The sequence below is a fragment of the Erinaceus europaeus genome, chromosome 4 (genome assembly GCF_950295315.1).
Source record: "Erinaceus europaeus chromosome 4, mEriEur2.1, whole genome shotgun sequence".
NCBI classification, from domain to species: domain Eukaryota; kingdom Metazoa; phylum Chordata; class Mammalia; order Eulipotyphla; family Erinaceidae; genus Erinaceus; species Erinaceus europaeus.
The window spans coordinates 142,073,475-142,096,182 of record NC_080165.1 but is presented as its reverse complement, the minus strand read 5'-3'; the positions used below and the strand labels follow the sequence as shown (position 1 = coordinate 142,096,182).

Here is a 22,708-nt window from a genome sequence, read left to right as displayed (position 1 = left end):
AGAGGCGGTTCTCAGATTTTGTTGCATAGTAAAGGAGAGAATCTGTTTCAGAGGAGGACTTGCAACCTGGATGAGGTCACATTCTGCTGTGGAGCGCCAACCCACCTCTACAAATTGATGGATTGGGCCTCTGCCTGATGTGTCCAGTCTAGGTAGAATTTTTTTAAAAATGTATCTTTTTTATTTTTTGGTATTATCTTTATTGGATAGAGACAGCCAGAAATTGAGAGAGAAGGGGGTAATAGAGAGGGGAAGAGACAGAGACACCTGCAACCCTGCTTCAGCACTTGTGAAGCTTTCCCCCTGCAGGTGGGGACCGGGGACTCGAAACCGGGTACTTGTGCATGGTAATGTGTGCTCAACCAGGTGCGCCACTACCTGGCCCATCTAGGTAGGATTTTAATAAAGGGCTACTTGCAGGCTAGAGATGGACTGAAGCAAATAGCCACTGGCAGGAGAGGATTAAGTAGCCTCTACTGAATGTGGCCCAGTCTAGCCCTCTGTGAGGGCAAAGGGCCCTGTGGGGAGCTGCAGAGCCTTGCAAAGCCTCTGCTTGGCCTCCTCTTCCAGGATCCCAGATGAGTCCAAACAAGTGCTGGCACGGGAGTAAGGAAACACCACTTGTGCCAACCTCCCTTGAGACTGCTTCTATTTTGGCCCTGTCCACACTCCCTAAATTCACAGAGAATGTGTTTGAGAAAGGTGGGTCTTGGAGGAGTGGGGAAAGAAAGATAAAAGAAGGAAAGAGAGAGAAAGAGAGAGAGAGAGAAAAGAGGAAAGGGAGGGAGGGAAGTAAAAGAGAAAGAAAGGAAAGGAAAAGAGAAGGAAAGAAAGAAAGAGGGAGGGGAGGGAAGGGGCAGGTAGGGAGGGAAAAGAGAAAGAAAGGAAAGGAGAGGGAAAGGGAAGGGAAAAAGGAAGGAAGGAAGAAAGGGAAGGAGGGGACAGGAAGGGAGGGAAAAGAGAAGGAAAGGAAAGGAGAGGGAAAGGGAAGGAAAAAAGGAAGGAAGGAAGAAAGGGAAGGAGGGGACAGGAAGGGAGGGAAAAGAGAAGGAAAGGAAAGAAAAGGAGAGGAGAGGAGAGGAGGGAAGGGAAGGGAAGAGGAGGGGAGGGGAGGGAAGGGAAGGGAAGGGAGGGAAGGGAAGGGAAGGGAAAGGAAAGGAAAAAAGAAAGCAAGGAAGGAAGGAAGGGAGGGCGGGAGGGAGGGAGAAAGAAAGAAGAAAAAGAAAGAGAGAGAGAGAAAGAAAGAAAGAAAGAAAAAAGAAAGGAAGGAAGGAAGAAAGAAAGAAAGAAAGAAAAAAGAAAGGAAGGAAGGAAGGAAGAAAGAAAGAAAGAAAGAAAGAAAGAAAGAAAGAAAGAAAGAAAGAAAGAAAGAAAGAAAGAACCAGCCCCAAGGAAAAGAGGACAGAGGCCTGATGCCTCACAGCTGCTGGGAGTTTGGTGCTGCAAACACAGTCTGCCGGCCGCGTGTTGATTTCACATGCCATCCTTCAGTCGGCATGGCTGCTGCCAAGATCCACCCCTCCTCCTTTTTCCATCGGAAGGCAGGCAGGCAGCGAGGTACTGTGACTGATTACATTAACTCTTCTCTGCCCTGAAGCCTACAGTTTCTTCTTCCCACATCAGGCTTCATCTAGGCCATGTTAGGATCTACAGAGATTTTTAGAATCAACGAGTTTGAGAAGTATATGAGGCACGAGGAAGCTTTCAAACAAAGAGAAACAGGAATCAGGGAGACAGACAGCTGAAGTGGGCAAGTAGGGCCTCCTGCTCCTCCTGCTCCTTCTCCTCCTCCTCATTCCTTTCTAAGATTTATTTGTAAGAGTAAGGGAGAGGGGGAGAGAGATGAAGAGAGTGCCAGAGTGTCACTCTGGCACGCATGATTCCTACACTGAACACGGGACTTTATGCTTGAGAGTCCAGCCCTCTATCCACTGTTCCACCTCCCAGGCTGCAAGCACACGCCTTAGACATCTAATACCTTCGGTTTGATCCCAAGCACCACACAAAAGTACCAAGGACAGGGGCCGGGTGGTGGCACACCTGCTGAGCACACATGCTATAAGACGCAAGGACCTGGGTTCCAGCTCCTGCTCCCCACCTGCAGGGGGGAAGCTTTGTGAACGGTGAAGCAGTGTTCCAAGTGTCTCTCCTTCTTTCCCTCTCTATCTCCCCCTTCCCTCTCGATTTTGGGCTGTCTCTATCCAATAAATAAAGACCATAATTTTTTTTTTAAAGTACCAAGTATTAAGACAGGTGGGGCTTCGTGTTTGGTAAGGCAGTGCTTTGCTGTCTTCTCTCTCTCTCTCTCTCTTTCTCTCTCTCTCATATACTACAGAACAACTGGACTCAGGGGAGGCAGGGGCAGCACATTGGTGAAGTACACACTCAAACCCCCCCCCCCCCCAGTTTGTTCCCTGGCTCAGCAATTTAAAAAAAAAACACCTCTGAGTTTTCCTAGGTTAGACGACATATGAAAGGAGGTAGAAGTCCTTTGGCTGATTTTAGGAGTCATGATTTCTTAGGGTCATTTTATTTTCATCCAGGGATCTGGTCTCAAACTCCTTGAAAACCAACAGCTGGAGGATGCTATAGGGTCAGACAAGGGCGTTGAATTAGACTAAAGAGGAAAGTCAGCTCAGGGAAGTCAAAGGAAAAGCAGAAAGGCCTTGGAAGAGGAGGAGGAGGAGGAGGAGGAGGAGGAATACTCAAGACTGATGATCGCCTGGCAACCCTCAGAAGACACCAGAGATGATTTGGGCGGTAGACTGGTCAGTCCTGGCAGTGACTGAACGAGCAGGCGACCGCTCTCCATCCAACCCTGCAAGAGTTGTCTACGAACACTGACAGTGCCTTTCCCGATCGCTTAAGCTCCTGTGGAAGTGGGAGAAAAGTCCAAGCAGGAAGCAGTGTGGAACCCAACAATGTCTGACCTAACTATCATCAAGTGCATGTGGGAGAGAGATGGCCATCCAGACTGTTAAGATCAGAAACAGCTTTGTTCAGACAAAAGCTCTGGATATTAGTCAGCACTTTGAGTGAATTAGCCCGTGTATCTAAATGCTTGGGGCAGTGCCTGGCATGTCATAGCCCATGTGTTTGATGCTGCGTCTGCTCCTACTAATATTATTACAGTCTGCAGAGGCAGAGCTCATGAAGGGCATTTAACCGGAATCACATAGCAAAGCGTATGGGGAAAGTCTCTCCTCCTTAGAAGCTGTATGATGTTTATAAATATAAATATAACTAACTCTCTCTCTCTCTCTCTCTCTCTCTCCCTTTCCCCTTCTCCCTCTCCCTCCCTCCTTCTATTTTGCCACCAGGTTTGTGGCACACTGGGTTAAGCGCACATAATACCAAGTGCAAGGACTCAGGTTCGAGCCTCCTCCTCCTCACCTGCAAGGGGGTCACTCTCCCTCTCTGTCTTCCCCTCCTCTCTCAATTTCTTTCTGTCCTATACAATAAAAAATGGGGGAAAACGGCCTCCAAGAGTAGTGGATTCCTAGTGCCAGCATTGAGCCCCAGCAATAACCCTGGAGACAGAGGGGGGTGGATTTGAGAGAAGAGGAAGAGATAAAGGCCTGAAGCTCTGTTTCACCCCTCATGAAGCTTTGCTCTCTGCAGGTGGGGACCCGACACTTGAACCGAGGTCCTCGTGCATGGTGACACGTGCACCACCACTCCACGGTGTCCTATAAAATCTCCTTAAGGTGCTTATTTCTCAGAAACACCTTCTTCCCTAGCTGGGAACTATACTGCTTTTCTGTGGAGGTGGAGAAGGGCTTTGCTTCCAGAATCTAGGGAGGAGCTCTGCCTGCAAAAGCTCTATCAGGTACCCACTGGCTTCACAGGAAATGAGATCTGAGTATTATTACCAAACTGTGAGTTGCTTTGAGGCTCCTCCCCCCCCCCCCCCCCCCCCCCCCGCCCAGAGTACTGCTCATTTCTGGCTTATGATGGAAGGAGGGATTGAGCCTGGGATTTCGGGAACTTCAGTCACCACAGCGTCGTTGCATAGCTATTATGTTATTATGTTGTCTTCCCCACCCTCTCTGAGGTTTGGGAGCCATGGGATTCACCTCCCTGAAGAAACCATCTGATGGTCAGATAAAGAGGTAACCCCAGGCCCCTAGGATAGTGATGCTTCTAGATTCTCATCTCCAGACACACACACACACACACACACACACACACACAGATCTGCAGTTCACAGATTTGTCAAGAGTGAATTCAGGGGCAGGGTGGATAGCAAAATGGTTATGCAAAAAGACTCTCATGCCTGAGGCTCTGAAGTCCCAGGTTCAATCCCTCGAATCATTATAGCAAAGGTGGGCACGAGGAATAACATCATTGCAAGACTGGCCAGCTCCTCATGGGGCACGAGCGCTTCCATACTACGATCATCATCTCTGGCATTATGCTATTCCACTGCAGAATACTGTGCCCCAGTATGGTTCCGTAGCCCCCATGTCCACTTGGTCGATTCCAAATTATATTCCTCCATGAGGATCATTTCTGGAACCATCCGTTCCACCCCGGTTCCATGGCTGCCAGTTCTTAGCCACATCGCCCCGCCAGATATTCGTCGGGATGCGGCATCATCTAAGTTCATTTGCCACGTCTACGCTCGACTGGACCTGCCAATATACGCGGAGATCTTTGCCCACCCTGTCCAACGCTTGACGTCTCGTCACCCAATCTGGTCCCCTACGCCTACACTGAACTTCTCTGTTCCAGACTCTTGGAAACAGAGTTGGCAGTCAGCTGAGGTCAAGAACAAACACCTCATCACAGACCCCTGCAAGCGTCCACCCGGCTTTGGCCTAGCACGTTATGATTGGGCCCTCCTCAATCGCTATCGAACAGGCCATGGCCGGTGCGCCGCTATGTTCCATCGCTGGGGAGCCAGAGACGACCCGAACTGCCCCTGTGGCTCCAGACAGACTATGACCCACATAGTCAACGACTGCCACCTCTCCAGATTCAAAGGAGGTCTCGAAACTTTACATCAGGCTCAACCTGACGCTGTTGACTGGCTACGGAAGAAGGGCAAACGCTAGAAGAAAAAGACTATAAACCAGAGTTAATCAGTGATGTGGGGAAAGGGGGAAAAAAATAGTGAACTAAAATTTATTGACAATTACTTTGCTAACATCCTACTATACACAGAGCACTGGCTTATCTAAACTTTGCTAGGACTGTTGACTCTTCCCCCAGTGAGTTTAATGCTACCAAACACATAAACCACAACAACAACAAAAATCAAAGAATTATCTGGGAACAGGAAAAAAAAAAAAATATATATATATATATATATATATATATATATATATATATATATATTTGGGCTTTATTACTGCAGTCTGGGGGGGGGGGAAGAACCAAGGAAGAGTTATCTGAGCTGTTTTTGAAAAGCACTTATACAGGGGGCTAGGGACTGGAGGAATAGCTCACCAAGTGGGGTGGCTACTTTGCCAAGTACACAGCCCCAGCTCTGGTGCTGCGCTGTGACTGACTCTCTCTCTGTCTCTCTGAAAGAGAGAGTCACCCTAAAGCAGTGACTTCATGCATGCAAGGCCCAGGCTAAAAAATTAAGTAAATAAAGCGGCGGCAGGCAGGCCCACATTCATGTGGGTGTTATGCAAATGAGGCTCTTGGTTACTGCAGTTCTGATTGGTGGAAAGTATGTGAGGTGGCCATAAATCAGGATTCAATCCCCAATCCCGTGGTGGTGGTTCTTGTGAGCAGTGGCTGTGTTAGAGCATGCCTGCACTTGCCTGGGGCCTGTCTCTTCTTTTTTTTTGCGTTGTCAGGAAAGTCATGACTCATTTTTACATAGAAAAATACATCATAGCATATTCGAGAAGCTGATAATGACCCAGACTCAAACAACAACACAGTGTTTCTAATTTCTAATCATCAACATTTCCTTAGCAGTCCATGAAGATGAGTCTTGTCATGCAAAAAAAAAGAAAGAAAGAAAGAAAGAAAGAGAAAAAAATCACAGAAACAGTTGAATATGAAAATAAGGGCTTTATTGGCTAGAAAACAACTGCCCTTGGAGAAGTGTCTCTATTCACCATAGGTTATAGAACAAACTTCAAGAAGAAGTGTGTTAAGACAACAAGGACAACAAAAGGGAATAAATAAATAAATATTAAAAGAAGAAAAGGAGGAGGAGGAGGAGGAGAACGAGGAGAAGGAGAACTGTGTACAAGGGGACAGGCAGGACCGCAAGCACCTAAGCACAGATATCAATCATCCTGCACAAGGACCCAAGTTCGAGCCCCTGCTCCCCACCTGCAGGAGGGGGTGGTGGACACTTAATGGGCCATGAAACAAGTCTGCAGGTGTCTCTCTGTCTTCTTCTCTTTCTCACCCTTCCCTCTCAATTTTTCTCTGTTCTATAAAGTATAGTCAAAAGAAAAGGGGGAGGGGTAAATGGCCACCAGGAATGGTGGATTTGTAGAGCCAAGCATCAAGCCTCAGCAATAACCCTGGAGGCAAATAAAACAAAATAAAACAAAAAATAAGTGTGCCCAGGAGGTGACACAGTAGATAAAGCACTGGCCTCTCAAGATGAGGTCCTGAGTTCAATCCCCAGCATCACCAAATGAAGAAGCAGGAGTTTGGCTGCAGACTGAGTCAAACAGTCTATAGGCATCTAGGATGTTTGCAGGGCAAGTTATGCATTTAGGAGGCGGGAAGATGGGCATGTGTGATTGAGGGACATACTGTGAATATACAGAATCATGTGCTGCACGGCCAGAAAATAAATGACAGAGAAATGCCATGGGGGAGTCAGGGGGTGTGTTCTTAACATGACCATGAGGAGAGAGGAGTCAGGGAGGACAGGAGGACTCTACTGTGGGCAAGAAGGATTCTATTTACAACCTCCTCTGGCCAGTTCTGACCAGTTCTGTTCAGCCAGGGGCCTGGGTTCCTCAGTCAGTACACAGATTTCTTCTGGTCCAACCGAAGCCCAAGGAATGTCTCCCAGAGAGGGAGGTCACATCCTCCAAACTTTCAAGCTTCAGCTTGAAAGTGTGTACTCTTCTTTTACCTCCTTAATCCTAGAGTCTGTCCAGCTTATTATTATTGTTGTTATTTTTGCCACCAGGGTTAATGGGCTCAGTGTCAACAGGATCAATCTACAGCTCCTGTTGGGTGACCATTTCTTTTTCCTTCCTTCCTTCCTTCCTTCCTTCCTTCCTTCCTTCCTACCTTCCTTCCTTCCTTCCTCCCTCCCTCCTTTCCTTTCTTTCTTTGATATAGACGGAGAGAAATAGGGAGGTTTAAAGAGACCAGGAAAGAGAAAAAGAGCCACCCACTGCACCGCTCCACCACTTCTGAAGTCCTCCTCCCTCAAATGTGGGGACCATGGGGAGTCTTTGAACCAGGTTCCTCATGCATGATAGCATGTGCACTCTAGTGAGTGTACCACCACTTAGCTCTATTTTTTTCAATTTATTTTTCTTTATATGACAGAGAGACATGGAGAGGAATGGGGGAGAGAGGAGAGACAGACACCTGCAGCACTGCTTCACCACTCGTGAAGCTTCCTCACTGAAGGTGGGGACCGGTGGCTCGAACCTGGGTCCTTGCTCTTGCTAACACAGGCACTTAACCAGGTGTACCACCATCCAACTCCCTCAGCTTCAACTAGAAGGGAATATGGGCACAGGGCTGCACAACGTTTAGATTATTTTGATAACCGGTCAGAACAATGCCAGAATCACTACTGACTACGGGTTGGGCTCTCTTCATTTTGTCTGCTTTATACTCACCATACAATTTTCCTATTTTTACCAATGAGTTTATTTGTAAAAGTAACAAACACGAAGGGGCTGGGCGGTGGCGCACCCAGTGAAGTGCAGGAAGCACTGAGCGCAAGGACCCGCGCAAGGATCCTGGCTTAAGCCCCCAGCTCCCCACCTTCAGCAGGGACACTCCACAAGCAGCAAAGCAGGTCTGCAAGTGTCTGTCTTTCTCCCTCTCTATCTCCCCTTCCTCTCTGAATTTCTCTCTGTCCTATCCAATAAAATGGAAAAGTGGCCGCCAGGAACAGTGGATTCATCGTGCCATCACCGAGCCCCAGCCATAACTCTGAAGACAGAATAATAATAATAATTGTTATTCTTGCTATTTTATTATTATAAAATAAAAGCCACACACACATGAACCAGATTATCTGCTTTCCACGAGGAACCATAATCCCCTTTCAGTCTGTCTGCCCACCCTGATCAGCCTTGTCTGTTCAAATAGACTGTAAACTCTTCAGCCACCTTGTCTCATGCTTGTTTGCATGTGGATTCCCCCTGGGCCCCTTGCATTCCAGAAGGATCTCGGAACTAACATTCCAGCTCAGGGCTGAGCCCCAGCAGCAGACCCTCCTGCTGTCCTGGCTGCATGTGGAACTCTGTCCCGGACTGGCTTCGTTTTCTCACCACCCTGGGAGTGAGAATGTCCTTTCCAGCTGTCCTTCTGAAGGCAGAGACAGAGGTGCTATGGTTATGGTAGCTCTTGTCCTAGAATTTCTTCTTGTGTCAGACTTAATCTAGAGACAGACAGACAGACAGACAGACAGGCATAAGCACCACAGCACCAAAGTTTCACCCAGCACTGCCATGTGGTGAACCAGGTTCTCCAAGCACACAGCAAATATAAATATGCACACACCCCCCACAAACAATCTTGCAGGTCCTCTGTCTTTTTTTTCTGATGTTGGCAAGTGATTCCCTGCTTCATAAGCAGCCTCCTCCTTTCTCCTCTGCCAGAGCCAAGGAAAACTTCTTTCCCTAAGAACACGCAGGGACAGGTTGGTATTGGAGGGGCCGGAGGCAGATCCCAAAGCCTTGTCCTCTGTGCTTGATCCTCTGCTTAGCACCGACTGCTGCCCTTCCCTCCCCTACATTCCACCTGGACTTGTGCTCCCGGATAAAACCTGGCACCGGCAGGTGCTCTTTGTCCCACTTCTTTAAGTTGCTGCCGAGCTAATCTGATGAGCACAACTCAGTTTATCAGAATCCCCACGGTGACTGTTTGCCCTAGGAGTGGAGATAACTCCATAACTGCTCTGCAAGGAGGCCAGGCAGAGCAGATCACTAAATGACAGGCCATGTGGGAGACAGCTGACAGGTCAGAAAGGACTCCGGGTCTGAGTGACCCTGGGGTCAAATCCTGCCTCTGCCACTCACTGGCTGTGTAACCTTGGCAAACTTTATTTATTTATTTACTTGATAGGCTAGAGAGAAATATAGAGGGAAAGGGGAGAGAGAGAGAGACAGACATCTGCAGCCCTACTTCCCTTGTACACTCCAATGTGTGTGCTTAACCAGTAACAACACCACCTGGCCCCACCTTGGCAGCTTCTTCAGCTATGCTTTCTGTCTGTAAAATAACTCAGTGCTCAGCATAGGTGTTAGAAATCATGGCAGCTGTAGCCTCTCTCTGTCTCTCTCTGTCTCTCTGTCTCTTCTTTCTTTCTTTTCTTGCCTCCAGGGTTATCGCTGGGGCTCAGTGACTGCACTAGGAATCCACTGCTTCTGGAGGCTATTTTTTCCCTTTGTGTTGCCCTTGTTGTTTATCATCATTGTTCTTGTTGTTGCTGCTGGAAAGGACAGAGAGAAATGGAGAGAGGAGGGGAAGACAGAGATGGGGAGAGAAAGACAGACACCTGCAGACCTGCTTCATTGCCTATGAAGCGACCCCCCTGCAAGTGGGTAGCCAGGAGCTCGAACCTGGATCCTTCCATGGGTCATTGTGCTTCATGCCATGTGCACTTAGCCCACTGTGCTACCGCCCAGCCCCCTCTAAGTATTTCTTTAACGTTTCCTCTAAGGGGTTTGGGGGCTAGCTCATAGAGTAGAATGTCTGCTTTCTCTCTATATATATGTCTCTGTCTCTCTCTCTGTCTCTCTCTCTCTCTCTCTCACACACACAGCACAGATTGAAGCCTTGGCACCAGATGGGAGTTTCATGGCACCTCTGGTGCTGTAATGGCATCTCTTCTTCTCTCCCTGAAAGAGGAAGCAGCCAGAAGCAGTGAAATCTTACATGAATGAGGCCTTGACTCAACAAAACAATAAAAAGTAAATGAGCCACCTGTAGATAAGGACAGCTGCACTCTTGTGTCTTAATGTCAAGTAAGAGCATAAGTGTGTTGGTATCTAGTTATAAAATGCAGTCAACTTGAAATTTTCATAAACATTTCATGATTGACAGGGGGAGGTGCACATAGCACTTTAGCATGTAATTATAAAAGTATAACCTATATAGTCACTACGGCGGTCAAGAAACAGTACTGCCAGGGAGCCAGGTGGTGGCACCTGTTACCATGTACAAGGACCGGGTTCAAGCCCCTGGTCCCCACTTTCAGGGGAGAAGGTTTCACAAGTTGTGGAGTAGGGCTGCAGGTGTTTTCCCTTCTCTCTGTCTCTCTGTTGTCCCCTCCACACACAACCTTAAAGAAAGAAAAGGGGGTGGCAATTAGGAGCAGAAGAGCCCTGCATCCAGAGGATGAGGTCAACAGTTACTTTTACTCACAGATTTTTTTCAAGAATGAGCGATACTCTCTGCTCTAATCCAACTTTCTAGCCCTTTTCTCAACTCTGACATTATCTTCTCACACAATTTTCTTGTCCAGCTTTATGATAGCTATCAAACTCAAGCAAAAAAACTACAATAGTCATGGGCCCCTAGGATCTGCTCTACTCCTGCTTTTTGTTTCCTGTTCATTCATCATTTGGTCATGCTTTGTATCTTGCCGCCGCCTTTCAGCCACCAAGTTGCAGACACTATGTCATGATTCCATCCTGACTTCCCTGGGCAGACAACCTCACCAAGGTGTCTTGGCACCTCACCAAGGTGTCTTGGAACCTCACCACTTCAGAGCACTGCCCCACTAGGGAAAGACAGAAACAGGTTGAAGGTGTGGATCCACCTGGCAACAACCATGTCCAGCAGAGAAGCAATTACAGAAACCAAAACTCCTACCTTCTGAACTCCCAAGACAATTTTGACCCATCCTCCCAGTGGGGGAGAAATGATAGGGAGAAAATGATCAGAGGGCTCTGAGTTCCAACTCCACTAAGAACTAGAGAGAGTGGAGGAAAAAAGGAGGGACATTTGGATGTAATAATAGGTGTATGTGTGACTTGGAAAATAAGAGAAGAAGGGGGCGGGTGTGGCACCCAGGTTGAGTGCAAGTCACAGTGTGCAAGGACCCAGGTTCAAGCCCACAGTCCCCACCTGCAGGGGGAAAGCTTTGTGAGTGGTGAGTCAGGGCTGTAGGTGTCTCCGTTTCTCTCCCTCTTTATGACCCCCACCCCCTCAATTCCTGGCTGTCTCTATCCAATAAGAGATAAATATAGTAATTTAAAAATTAAGAAAAAGAAAAGAGGAGAAGATGGGACCCAAAAAAGGCCAAATACATAAATAAATAAATAAATAGATGGTTGCAGAAAAAAACATTAATCCATATCTTCAACCTTGGGAGAACTGCTGTAGTTTCCAATGGAGGGATTGGGGAGACAGAACTCTGGTGGCTTTTGCACCAAAGTCAAAGACTCGGATGGGCGGGCGGATTTCAGGTCCTGGAACATGATGGCAGAGGGGGACGTTGAGGTGGGTTGAACTGTTTTGTAGAAAACTGAGAAGTGTTACACATGTACAAACTACTGTATTTTTACTGTTGACTGTAAACCATTAATCCTCCCCAAATAAAGAAAAAACCTCTCTTGGTGGGAACAGTACAGAGTTGTACCCCTGTTATGTTGTAATTTTGTAAATCAATATTAAATCACTAATAAAAATAAAAGAAGAAAAGTGTTTTTAGAGAGAAAGATCTACAGCATTGATTACTGCTTGTGAAGTGTGGCCCCTGCAGGAGGGGACTGGGGGCTTGAACTTGGGTCCTTATGCATTGTAGCATGTGAACTCTGCCAGGGGCACCATCACCTTTTTTTTTTTTTTTTGCTACCAGGGTTATCGCTGAGGCTGGGTGCCTGCACTACGGATCCACTGCTCCTGGAGACCATATTTCCCATTTTGTTGCCCTTGTTGTTGTTATTGTTGTCATTGCTATTGTTGTTGGATAGGACAGAAAGAAATTGAGAGAGGAGGGAGAGACAGAGGGGGGGGAGAGAAAGACACCTGCAGACCTGCTTCACTGCTTTCGAAGGGATTCCCCCTGCAGGTGGGAAGCCAGGAAGCTGGAACTGGATCCTTATGCTGGTCCTTGCACTTTGCACCACATGCACTTAACCTGTTTTTTTTTGTTTGTTTGTTTTGTTTTGTTTTAACTAGAGCAGCACTCAGTTCTGGCTTATGGTGTTGTGGGGGATTGAACCTGGGACTTGGGAGCCTCGGGCATGAGAGTCCCTTTGAATAAGTATTATACTATCTACCCCCACCCCAGTTTTAATTACTTGATTACACCTATTAGTGTCCAATATTAGATTTACATAATGCATTATTATTAGTACTGCCTTCACAGTCTACTAATTGTTCTCCCAGGGAGGTAGCAGAGGGGAGGCCATCCAGAGTTCCAGAGAAAGGAGCTGAAGTTAATAGACTGCTAATACCATCAACCAGTTTGTGTTCTTTCATTGCTGCCAAAATGCTTTTAATCTTCTCTATCAATTTGCACCAATCTTGGCAATCAAATACTGTGTAAGTCAGAAGCCAGACGTGTTCCGTTTTACCATTAATTACACTGTGGACCACTTAGATCACGTCCTCTTCCCAACAACGTGTCCCTGGCCCCTTTCACACCTCTAACTCAGTGTCTCTGATCTATTGCAGGATCTAGTCATTCGCATTGTTTTTATTCTTGGCAACCTGACAGCAAGACATAACCAGGCTCGTGAAGAGTTTTCCAAAGAGAAGGGGAGCATCCCGACTCTATTGTCATTATTTCAGACCTTCTCCCACCTGGGGCTGCATTCTGCCACTGACCCAGGGGAAGGAGAAAAGTCGCCCACGTCACAGAGGCCCAGGGTCCAGGCTGAAGATGTTCTCATCAAGCTGACCCGAGTCCTGGCCAACCTAGCCATCCACCCTGGCATCGGCTCAGCCATGGCTACCAACCCGCACATAGTGGGCCTGCTTCTCACCACGCTGGGTAAGAGCTGCCACTGCCAAGCTGTGATCTCCAGGCCAGGAGCCTCTCCCTGGAGTACTGCCTCTCAGGAGTGGGTTTGCTCGTACAATTGGTTCACGTTCACCTTCTCAGCCGTGGGAATGAAACAGACTCCTTTCTTCAGAAGTGCTCACAAGTACTCCATAGGAAAGAATGAGAAAGCGAGAGAAAAAGAGAGAAAGGAGGAGGGGACTGAGTGGTGGCACAGTCAGTTGAGGGCACATGTTGCCACTCAAGGACACTGGTTCAAGTCCCAGTTGCCCAGCTGCAGAGGGGAAACTTCACATGTGGTGAAGCAGTACTGCATTTGTCTCTCTCTGTCTCCCTCTCTCTGCCTGCCTCTGGAGAAGGCTGGAGAAGGCTCCTTCTCTAGGCTACTTCCTTCTCAGTTTCTCTCTGTCCTATCACATTTAAAGAAAATGGGGGGAGATAAAATAGTTAGTAAAAGTCATGAATTTGTCATGCAAGCGCCAAGTCGTAGCAGTAAACACTGGTGGAAAATCAAAGAGAGAGAGAGAGAGAAAGGAAGAGAGGAAGAAAGGAAGGAAGGAAGGAAGGAAGGAAGGAAAGGGGGAGAGGAGGAAAGAACTATGGTAACGCAGATTATTACTAAAACACACTGGTTTACATACTTTATAAGAGGGAATTCTAGGATGTATGAGTTGTATGACAACTGAAACAGACTATGCCAATATATTGGTCAAACATTAGCCAGACTTAGCAGAATGTTTAAAAACCCCAGCTTTTTCTTAGCGAGTCTATGTGGTCAAAGTCTATTTATCTTTTTATTTCACCTGTAACTACAACTCCTGGGCATTCGGGTCCCATTTATCCCCTGTATTTGTCAGCTGGGGGCAGTTGTAATAGGCAGCTTTTTTTTTTCTCACGGACCCGGAGGCTGGGAAGTTTAATGCCGGCCACCCTGATTTGGTTCTTGGTGAGAGCTCATTTCCTCACTTTCTCCTTGTGTCTTCGTGACTTAAGAGGTCTCCTTCTTCCTCTTCCAAGTAGCAGCAGCTACGCCCTTGGTGCTCTCTCCATTACGTGATTTCTCCTTGGTTCTGCTTCCTTGTTTTTGCAGTGGAGATAAGGTTGGCAGTTGTCCAAATCTTTCCTAATTCCTCTCCTTTGCTTACCAATTTCTTCTTCAGCGGCTTCTCTTCGCACACTTTACTCGGTAGGTAACTGCCAAAGCCACTCCCGAAACACCAAAGAAATCACTGCTGAACAGCCCCTGTCTGTCAGTCATCTGCAAGTTCTGCTTTCCACAAACACCACTCAGCTCTCCCCAATCTGCAGGAAGCCTTTGCTCTGCTTCCCAGTGTCCTGTTCATCGCAGAGACCTCACTGGAATAGCCGTAGTAGTCATTTCTACCAAATGGTCTATTTTTCTTTAAAATTTTAAATTATATTTTATTTATTGCCAGAAATTAGAGGGGAGGAGAGAGAGGGACACTACTTCACCACTCCAAAGCTTTCCCCCTGCAGGTAGGGACCAGGGACCAAGAACCCAGGTCCTTGCATATTATAACGTGTACTCAACCAGTTGTGCCACTGCCCAGCCCCTCTACCAAACAGTCTATTCATGAGGGCTTTTATTTTTAATGTATTCTCTAAGAAAACAGAAGCTCAGGGGGCTGGGTGGTAGCACAGCAGGTTAAGAGCACATGGCGTGAAACACAAGGACTCATGTAAGGATCCTGGTTTGAGCCCCCGGCTCCCCACCTGCAGGGGAGTCACTTCACAAGCGGTGAAGCAGGTCTGCAGGTGTCTATCTTTCTCTTCCCCTCTCTGTCTTCCCTTTCTTTTTTGAGTTCTCTCTGTCTTATCCAACAACAACAGCAGTAATAACAACAATTACAATGACAACCAGGGCAACAAAAAAAACGCCTCCAGGAGCAGTAGGTTTGTATTGCCAGCACTGCGGATAACCGTGGAGGAAAAAAAGAAAGAAAAAGGAAGCTCTCTGTCCAGTGCCACTCTTTTCTTTCTGAAACATCACAAGAATCACCTTTAACATCACATTTCTCCTACACAACTCAAAAAACTATTCTAGCCTCTAGCCGTTACCCAGTTCCAAAAGTGCTTCCACACTGATAAATATTCATAGCAGCTGCTGGTATCAAAATCTGCCTTAGATTGCTTGACTTTGCCATAATAATCCAGCATCAGCTGGGTGACTTAAATGATGGGGGAAATTCCCAACAAATGTGGGTTCTAGGAACATGTATCAGGGTGTCATCATAGTGAGGCTTCTATTAAGGTTCATGTAAAACTGTCTTCTTTTTTCTCTTTTTCTTTTTTTATATTTATTTATTTTCCCTTTTGTTACCCTTGTTGTTTTTCATTGTTGTTATAGTTATTATTGTAGTTGTTATTGATGTCGTCGTTGTTGGATAGGACAGAGAGAAATGGAGAGAGGAGGGGAAGACAGAGAGGAGGAGAGAAAGACAGACACCTGCAGACCTGCTTCACCACCTGTGAAGCGACTCCCCTGCAGGTGGGGAGCCGGGGGCTCGAACTGGGATCCTTAAGCCTGTCCATGCGCTTTGCGCCACCTGAGCTTAATTCGCTGCGCTACTGCCCGACTCCCCTCTTTTTCTTTTTCTTTCCTTTCATTATTTTTCTTTCACCTCTCTCTCTCTTTCTCTCTCTCATCTCTCTCTCTCTCTCTCTCTCTCTCTCTCTCTCTCATGAACCCAGGATCTCACATGCTATCATTAAATGGCTTCTCCAAGGCTACGTGTTCCATCTTTTAATTTTTAGCAAATTGGAGAGAAAGAGACCACGGTAGCACTGCACCATCCATGGAGCTCCCTGGTGCTGTCTGTGCTGCTCCCAGGTAGTGCTGGGACTTGAACTCCAAGTCTTCCAGGCGGTGATGTACACACTGTCTCTGGACCCCACTCTTCTTCCTCTTCTAATGCAACTAATCCGTTTGCACGGGGACTCCACCCGACCCGTTTCACTTTAATTCCTAACAGTCCAGTTTCCTAATACAATCACACTAGAAGCTAAGGCTTCAGAATATGAATGGAGGCAGGGAATGCAGCTTAGTCCCAAGCACCCCTCTTCCACATGGGCTCCTCTGCCCACCAATGTAATTATAATGGAGACATTGACTACCACCTGGGCACCAATCAACTTAGTCGCTAATCAGACTTCATTACAAAACCATAGGATAGGAGGAGTACAACTCCACACAATTCCCACCACCCAATCTCCATATCCCACCCCCTCCCCTGATAGCTTTCCCATTCTCTATCCCTCTGGGAGCATGGACCCAGGGTCATTGTGGGTTGCAGAAGGTAGAAGGTCTGGCTTCTGTAATTGCTTCCCTGCTGAACATGGGCATTGACTGGTCGGTCCATACTCCCAGCCTGTCTCTCTCTTTCCCTAGTATGGTGGGTCTCTGGGGAAGCAGAGCTCTAGGACACATTGGTGGGGTTGTCTGTCCAGGGAAGTCTGGTCAGCATCTGGAACCTGGTGGCTGAAAAGAGAGTTAACATACAAAGACAAACAAATTGTTGAACAATTATGGACCTAAAGGCTGGAATAGTGCAGATGAAGAGTTGGGGGTACTCACTGCAGACTATTGTGTACTTCTGCCTTCAGGTATTTCACGCAAGATTTTCTTACTGGTAAATATGGTGCCTTGGATAATCTTGGAGCTGTCCCATTTTGCTACTCAGTTTCAGAATTACCTATTGAGTCCTTACTGCATAATCAGGCCTGTCCTATGTCCCACATGGACAGCCATCACAAAACACCATAGACTGAATGGTATAAATGGCAGCCTCTCATTTCATTTTCTCACAGATCTTTGGGCTGGACGTCCAAGGTCAGTGTCCGGGTCAGTGTGTGAGGAGGAAGCTCTTTTTGGTTTGTGGATGGCTGCCTCCTGTGTCCTGTGTCCTGGTATTTCTTCATTTCTCCCTCTTCTCATAGAGTACTAGTTCTCTTGGATTAGAGCCTCACCCTTATGATCACATTTAATCTTTATAATTTCATCAAGCCCTATTTCCAAATTCAGTCATTATTGGACACTAGCACTTCATAACATAAATTTGGAAGGAGACACTGGCTTCTAGTCCATAGCAAGGTTTAAAAAAAAAAAGCAGGTTTATAAATGTGTTCAAACAACTCAAGATATCTTATGGAGGAGAGTCAGGTGTTTAGACAAGTTTATAGAAAGTCCCAGCAGTCAAGTGCACACAGGGCATAAAGGCCGAGGACTCAAGCTTTTGATGTGTGGGTGTGTAAGTGACATTGCTTTAATTATGGAAATTTGTTGTTTAAAAAGTACTTTTGCAGCTATTAGCTCACAGCAACCATGGGAAGGTAGCTTGTTATTTTAGCCATTTTACAGATGAAGAACAGATTTGGCAAAATGAAGTCATTTCTATAGGTCACAAAGTTATGCTCCATGTTGCCTGTCCCTAGAAAGGATTCTTTATTCTGACCAGGATCGGATCTGTCCTCGTGATTCCCACTGCATGTGATGACTCAAAAATCCACACGCTTAGTCTTGAATTCTCTCCCAGGCTGCTGACTGCACAGGAAATGGGGTGAATCTTCTAGCCAGCGACAGAAATTCCATCTTTTGTGGTCTGGGAGGTGGTGCAGTGATAAAGTTTTGGACTCTCAAGCATGAGGTCCTGAGTTCGATACTTGGCAGCACATGTGCCAGAGTGATGTCTGGTTCTTTCTCTCTCCTCCTATCTTCCTCATTAATAAATAAAATCTTTAAAAAAAAAAGAAAGAAAGAAAAAGAAATTCCATCTTTGTAAGAACCTCAAATCTCTCAGCATTTTTGCACTGTAATATCTCCCTGTATCTCAGAAATCGATCCTATCCAGAGAGGAAGGTCTCTAGTGCTTTAGAATCAGCTGTGGGAGCATTTTAAAACATTCTTTCCAGTTTCTGGGCTTTACTCAGAAACTAATGATGGAGGATGGGTTTAGGGCCTTAATAACAGGCCTCCTTTGTGCCAAGTTATTCCTTTATTCCTTAAGTGATGGGCTTCAAGGAGCCTCCTGCAGGGCTTCAGATTTTGCTAATTTCAATGTACTAATAAAGTGCTAGCAGAAGCACGAAACCCATGAAGTAACTTCTTGTTTGCTACTCAACCCCATTACCTGACTGCAGCTGTCTGGGAAGAGCCTGGGAACCTGAACTCAGACACCTGGATGAAGCACTGTAGACAGTCAGGTTCAGGAGAGCTGTGGTGAGTCACCTGCTGTAATTGTTGCTGTTACGGGTTTAGAAACTCTACGTTTCTGCTTATGATCTGAAAGTATAGTAAACCCTTGGTGCTTGACATTTAAGAAAGTCACATGGTGCAGACTAGGCAGTAACTCCCAGTTATCACCATGTGCTAGGATCCTGGGACAAGCCCCCACTCCCCACCTGCAAGGGGGACACTTCACGAGGGGTGAAGCAGTGCTACAGATGTCTCTCCCTTTCTTTCCCTCTCTATCTACCTTCCCCTCTCAATTTATCTCCGTCTTACCCAAATAAAATAGAAAGAAAGAGGAAAAATAAGAGGAAAAAAAAAAAGAAAAAAGTGGCGACAATAGTAATGGGTTAATAGTACCAGCACCAAACCCCAGTGATAGCTCTGATGTTAATATATAGAATGTTATATTGTGATATTGCTTCCATTTAAAAAATAAAATAAAGCTATGTGTTATGGCAAGAAAAAGAGACTGGGAAGCAGATTGGACCTGAGATAAAGGAGACAATTCAGGACAGCTAGTTCAGGCCCCTTAAAAAGTTCTTGAGAAACTTTACAGCCTGTTCCCTTCGTCACCAAACCCACTGATTGGTGCTGGATATTCTGCCTTTATCCTGTGGGAGGTGCCCCTATGAAGTCTCTGCTGTGTGTGCCCAGAGGTTACTACCACTTGGGAATAGTTCACTTTTCTTTCACTCTTAGGTGCGAACAGGAATCTACCCTAGTGCTTCCCAAACCTTACACACAACAACCATGCAGGAAGCTTATGAAAAGCACGGCTTTCACCCTTCCTTCTATGGTGGTGATGGAGTGAGTGTAGTGTGGGGCCCAGAGCTCTGCATTTTAGTGATTTCTGGTGGTCTGATGCAGGTGGCTGGAATTTTAACTTTGAGACCATGTCTGTCTCTGCAGTGATAGAGCTCAACACGACGTAGGGTTAAAACCAGAGTGGAGAGGGGGAAAAAAAATCAAAAAACCTTTCTCTCTGCCCAGCCATGCTTTGGGCATGTGGGGCAGGGGGGCCACAAGCTGGGGTTCCCTGTCTGTTCTACCTCTACAAGATTTAATTTCATCAAGAAACTTATAGGATATAGGAGAAGGAGTAAAAGCCACTACTAAGAGAGGATTATCTATCTCTAGCATTAGAGCTCGGCAGTTTTAATTTTGATGAGAGAAGGGAAGAGGGAGAGGGTGAGGGAGCGAGAGCAGGAGTGGAGCAGGGAGAAAGACACCAGAGCACTGCTCAGCTCTGATTTAGGATGGTGCTGGGGATTGAGCCTGGGATCTGGAAGCTTTAAGCATTCATGTCTTTTTGCATAACCATTATGCTACGGGCTGTTCATAACCATTATGCTACGGGCTGTTGAAGTGAACTCTCTGAGACCTCCCTGTGCCCCACTGCTCATCTGGCCTCTGAGAATTTCCTGCATCTCTGAGGTCTGGGAATCAGATTCAGCCTGGGAACAGGAAGCTGTTCTGCAAAGGACCCACCTCCCTCTGACAAGGCCCCAGGGTGGAAGAAAGGACAGGAAAGACAGGGCCAGGGCTGTGACTCTGGCTAGCAAGGACCAGCTGGCTGATCGGCTTATGCCACTTCCCTCAGAACAAATTGACTGCTACCTTGTTTCTGCTCACAGCTGAACACTGTCCCCCCCCCCCTCCAGTCACTCAGAAGAGGCAGCCTCTGCCACCTCCTCATCCCACCTCTCCCCAGAGGGGTTACTTGCTTCCCAGCACTTCCCTCCAGAGACCATTTCATTGCAAAGGGTCTGTAAAACAAGTTTCTTGAAGACCAGTCCTCTCAGCAAATCCCCAAGTTGCACTTCTCTTGAATCTGTGAGTCAGCCCCAGAGCACTGTGTGGTTCTCTGGTGCTCTTTGCAGGTAAATCATTGTTCCAGGCGGCTCAGGGGGGTCTTCAGCAGTGCTGAGTCCTTGTCCTCAACAATCAGAAGAGTAGGACAGGCGAGGAAGGCAGACCTGGATTCAGATGTCTGCTCTGTGAAGTCAGGCGACGTAGTCCACGGCTCTCAGCCTTAAGTGCTTCCATCTATGAAATGGGATGTTACTTATGAACTGAATTATGTCACTCTCCAGATTTGCATATTATACCGCAACCCTCACTTTTGAGAGTATTTGGGAGTGGGGCATGGTGGGAGAGGTAGTCAGATGAGGTCATTACAGTGAAGTCTTTCACACACACACACACACACACACACACACACACACACACACACACACACACACACACACAGTGAAGACAAAGAAAAGGTGTCATCTGCAAGTCAAAAACAGCCTCCACCCTAACCTAATCATTCTCCCACGCAATCTCGGATTTGTACCTGCCAGAGCTACAAGAAAATCAATTCCTGTTGTTAGCGCCATCCAGTTATGGCCTTTTGTTATGGTTATCCAAGTTGACTTGGACACATGGCCCTTTAGAGTGTTATCTATCACAGGATTAAATGCTTATGTGTATGCCAAGCATATTACTTGAAAAAAACATTATTTTTTTTACTACTAAAGAGAGAGAGAGAGAGAGAGAGAGACCAGAGCACCACTTTGGTGCATGCAGCACTAGAGGTCAAACTGGGAGCCTCAGGCATGCAAATCCTGCACTTTTCCAGCTGAGCTATTTCCCAGGCTTTATTTTATTAATTAAAAATATTCACCCACTTATCTGTTTATCTATCAATTTATTTGGTGGAAACCAGAGCAGTGACTGTCAAGTGATTCCAGCTGCTCGGGACAGATGCCTCACCCCTGTGAGTTCTTTCCCTTGTGCCCCAGATGTAGATGCCGCCCCTGCTGCCCAGAGCTACAGTCCCCTAGAAGGAGGGAACACATGGGAACTACCCTTCATTTTCAGGGCCAGCAAACAAATTCTCCTGGCCTACCAAGACTGAAAACAGACACCCCCCCCCCCCCCAACACTGCCGAAACCTGAATGACCAGGAAGACAGGGACTCAGGGCTGAAGATTGCCTCCTTGGCCAGGATTCCATGTCCATGCCACCTGGTCCTTGTGAGCTGCCTTTTTTTCTTTTTTCTTTCTTTCTTTCTTTTTTTTTTTTTTTACCAGAGCACTGTTCAGCTCTGGGTTAATCTGGGTTATGGTGGTGCTGGGGATTGAACCTGGGACCTCTGGTGCCTCAGGCATGAGAATCTCTTTGCATAACTATTATGCTATCTCCCCAGCCCTGAGCTGCCAATTTGGATGCCTTCTCCCCCACACACCACACACCCCGCCTGTGTTCCTTCAGCCAGTGTTTGTTTAACCGCCAGGGTGTGCCATTAACTCTTTAAAGCCCTTAACAAATGTTATTGCATTTCAGCTTGTACAGGCTCTGAAATGTAGGTGCAGTTACCATCCCACTTTAGAGTCAAGGGGAGGGAGGTTCAAAAAGTTTAAAAAGCTTGAGCAAGGTCCCAGTGAGCAGGTGGAAGATGAGGAGCCCAGCTCCAAAGCCATCGTCAAAGCAAGTGGGGGTCCTCTGGGGAGGACCTCCTGTCCCGTCTCTTCTTTCACTTCCCCTCCCTAACAAAGAGCTGGCATCTGCATGTTGGCGTGGCAGTGCTGGCAGTGCTGGTAAGATGACATGCCCCAGGGGTCACTGTGTCGAGAGATGGAGGGTAGGGAAGACAGTCCAGTGGAGTCCTGGAGTCCTGGGGGACAGGACTTATCAGGACAGGATAAGCCAGTGGTGAATGGTGTGATGCCATTGTGGTTTGACCCCCAGAAACAGAACCCAAATCAGCCCAATTTTTTTAAAATGTTTTATCGTATTGGGTAGGACAGGGAGAAATTGAGAAGGGAGGGAAGAGGTTGAGAGGGAGAGAGAGAGAGAGACACCTGCAAGCCTACTTCACTGCTTGTGAAGCTTCCCCTCTGCAAGTGGGGACTAGGGGCTTGAGCCCTCACCTTTGAGCCTAGTAAAATGTGCCCTCAACTGGGTGTGCCACCACCTCTCAGCCCCCAGCCCAATTTTTTCTAGACACCCTGGCTGGAGGGATTGAGAGTCCAGTGTCCTCTCTGTTACACTGTTGTTGGGAATGCAAACTGGTACAGCCACTTTGGAAACTGGAGAGTCCTTAAAGAAATAAAAGTGGAAATACCATGTGATTCAGCAATACCACTCTTGGGCGTTTATCCAGAGGGCACGAAAACATAATTCAAAGGGATGTCTGCACTCCTATGTTCATAGCTGCATTATTCAAATATACAAAGAGTGGAAAGCAGCTTAAATGCCTATCAACAGATGACTGGCTTAAAAAGTTATGGGATATATACCCCATGGAATACTACTCTGTAATCAAAAAGATGATATTGTGTCCT

The 22,708-nt window shown here is 46.8% G+C and overlaps 1 protein-coding gene across 3 annotated transcripts in view; it reads left to right on the top strand.

Moving 5' to 3' along the window:
- Positions 1–22,708, top strand: part of ARMC2 (armadillo repeat containing 2) — a 149,540-nt gene that overhangs the window by 105,801 nt on the left and 21,031 nt on the right. For all 3 annotated transcript variants that reach the window (XM_060190653.1, XM_060190652.1, XM_060190654.1), the window contains one exon: positions 12,802–13,120. In XM_060190653.1, the coding sequence (XP_060046636.1) occupies positions 12,802–13,120 (319 nt within the window). The remainder of the gene's footprint in view (positions 1–12,801; positions 13,121–22,708) is intronic.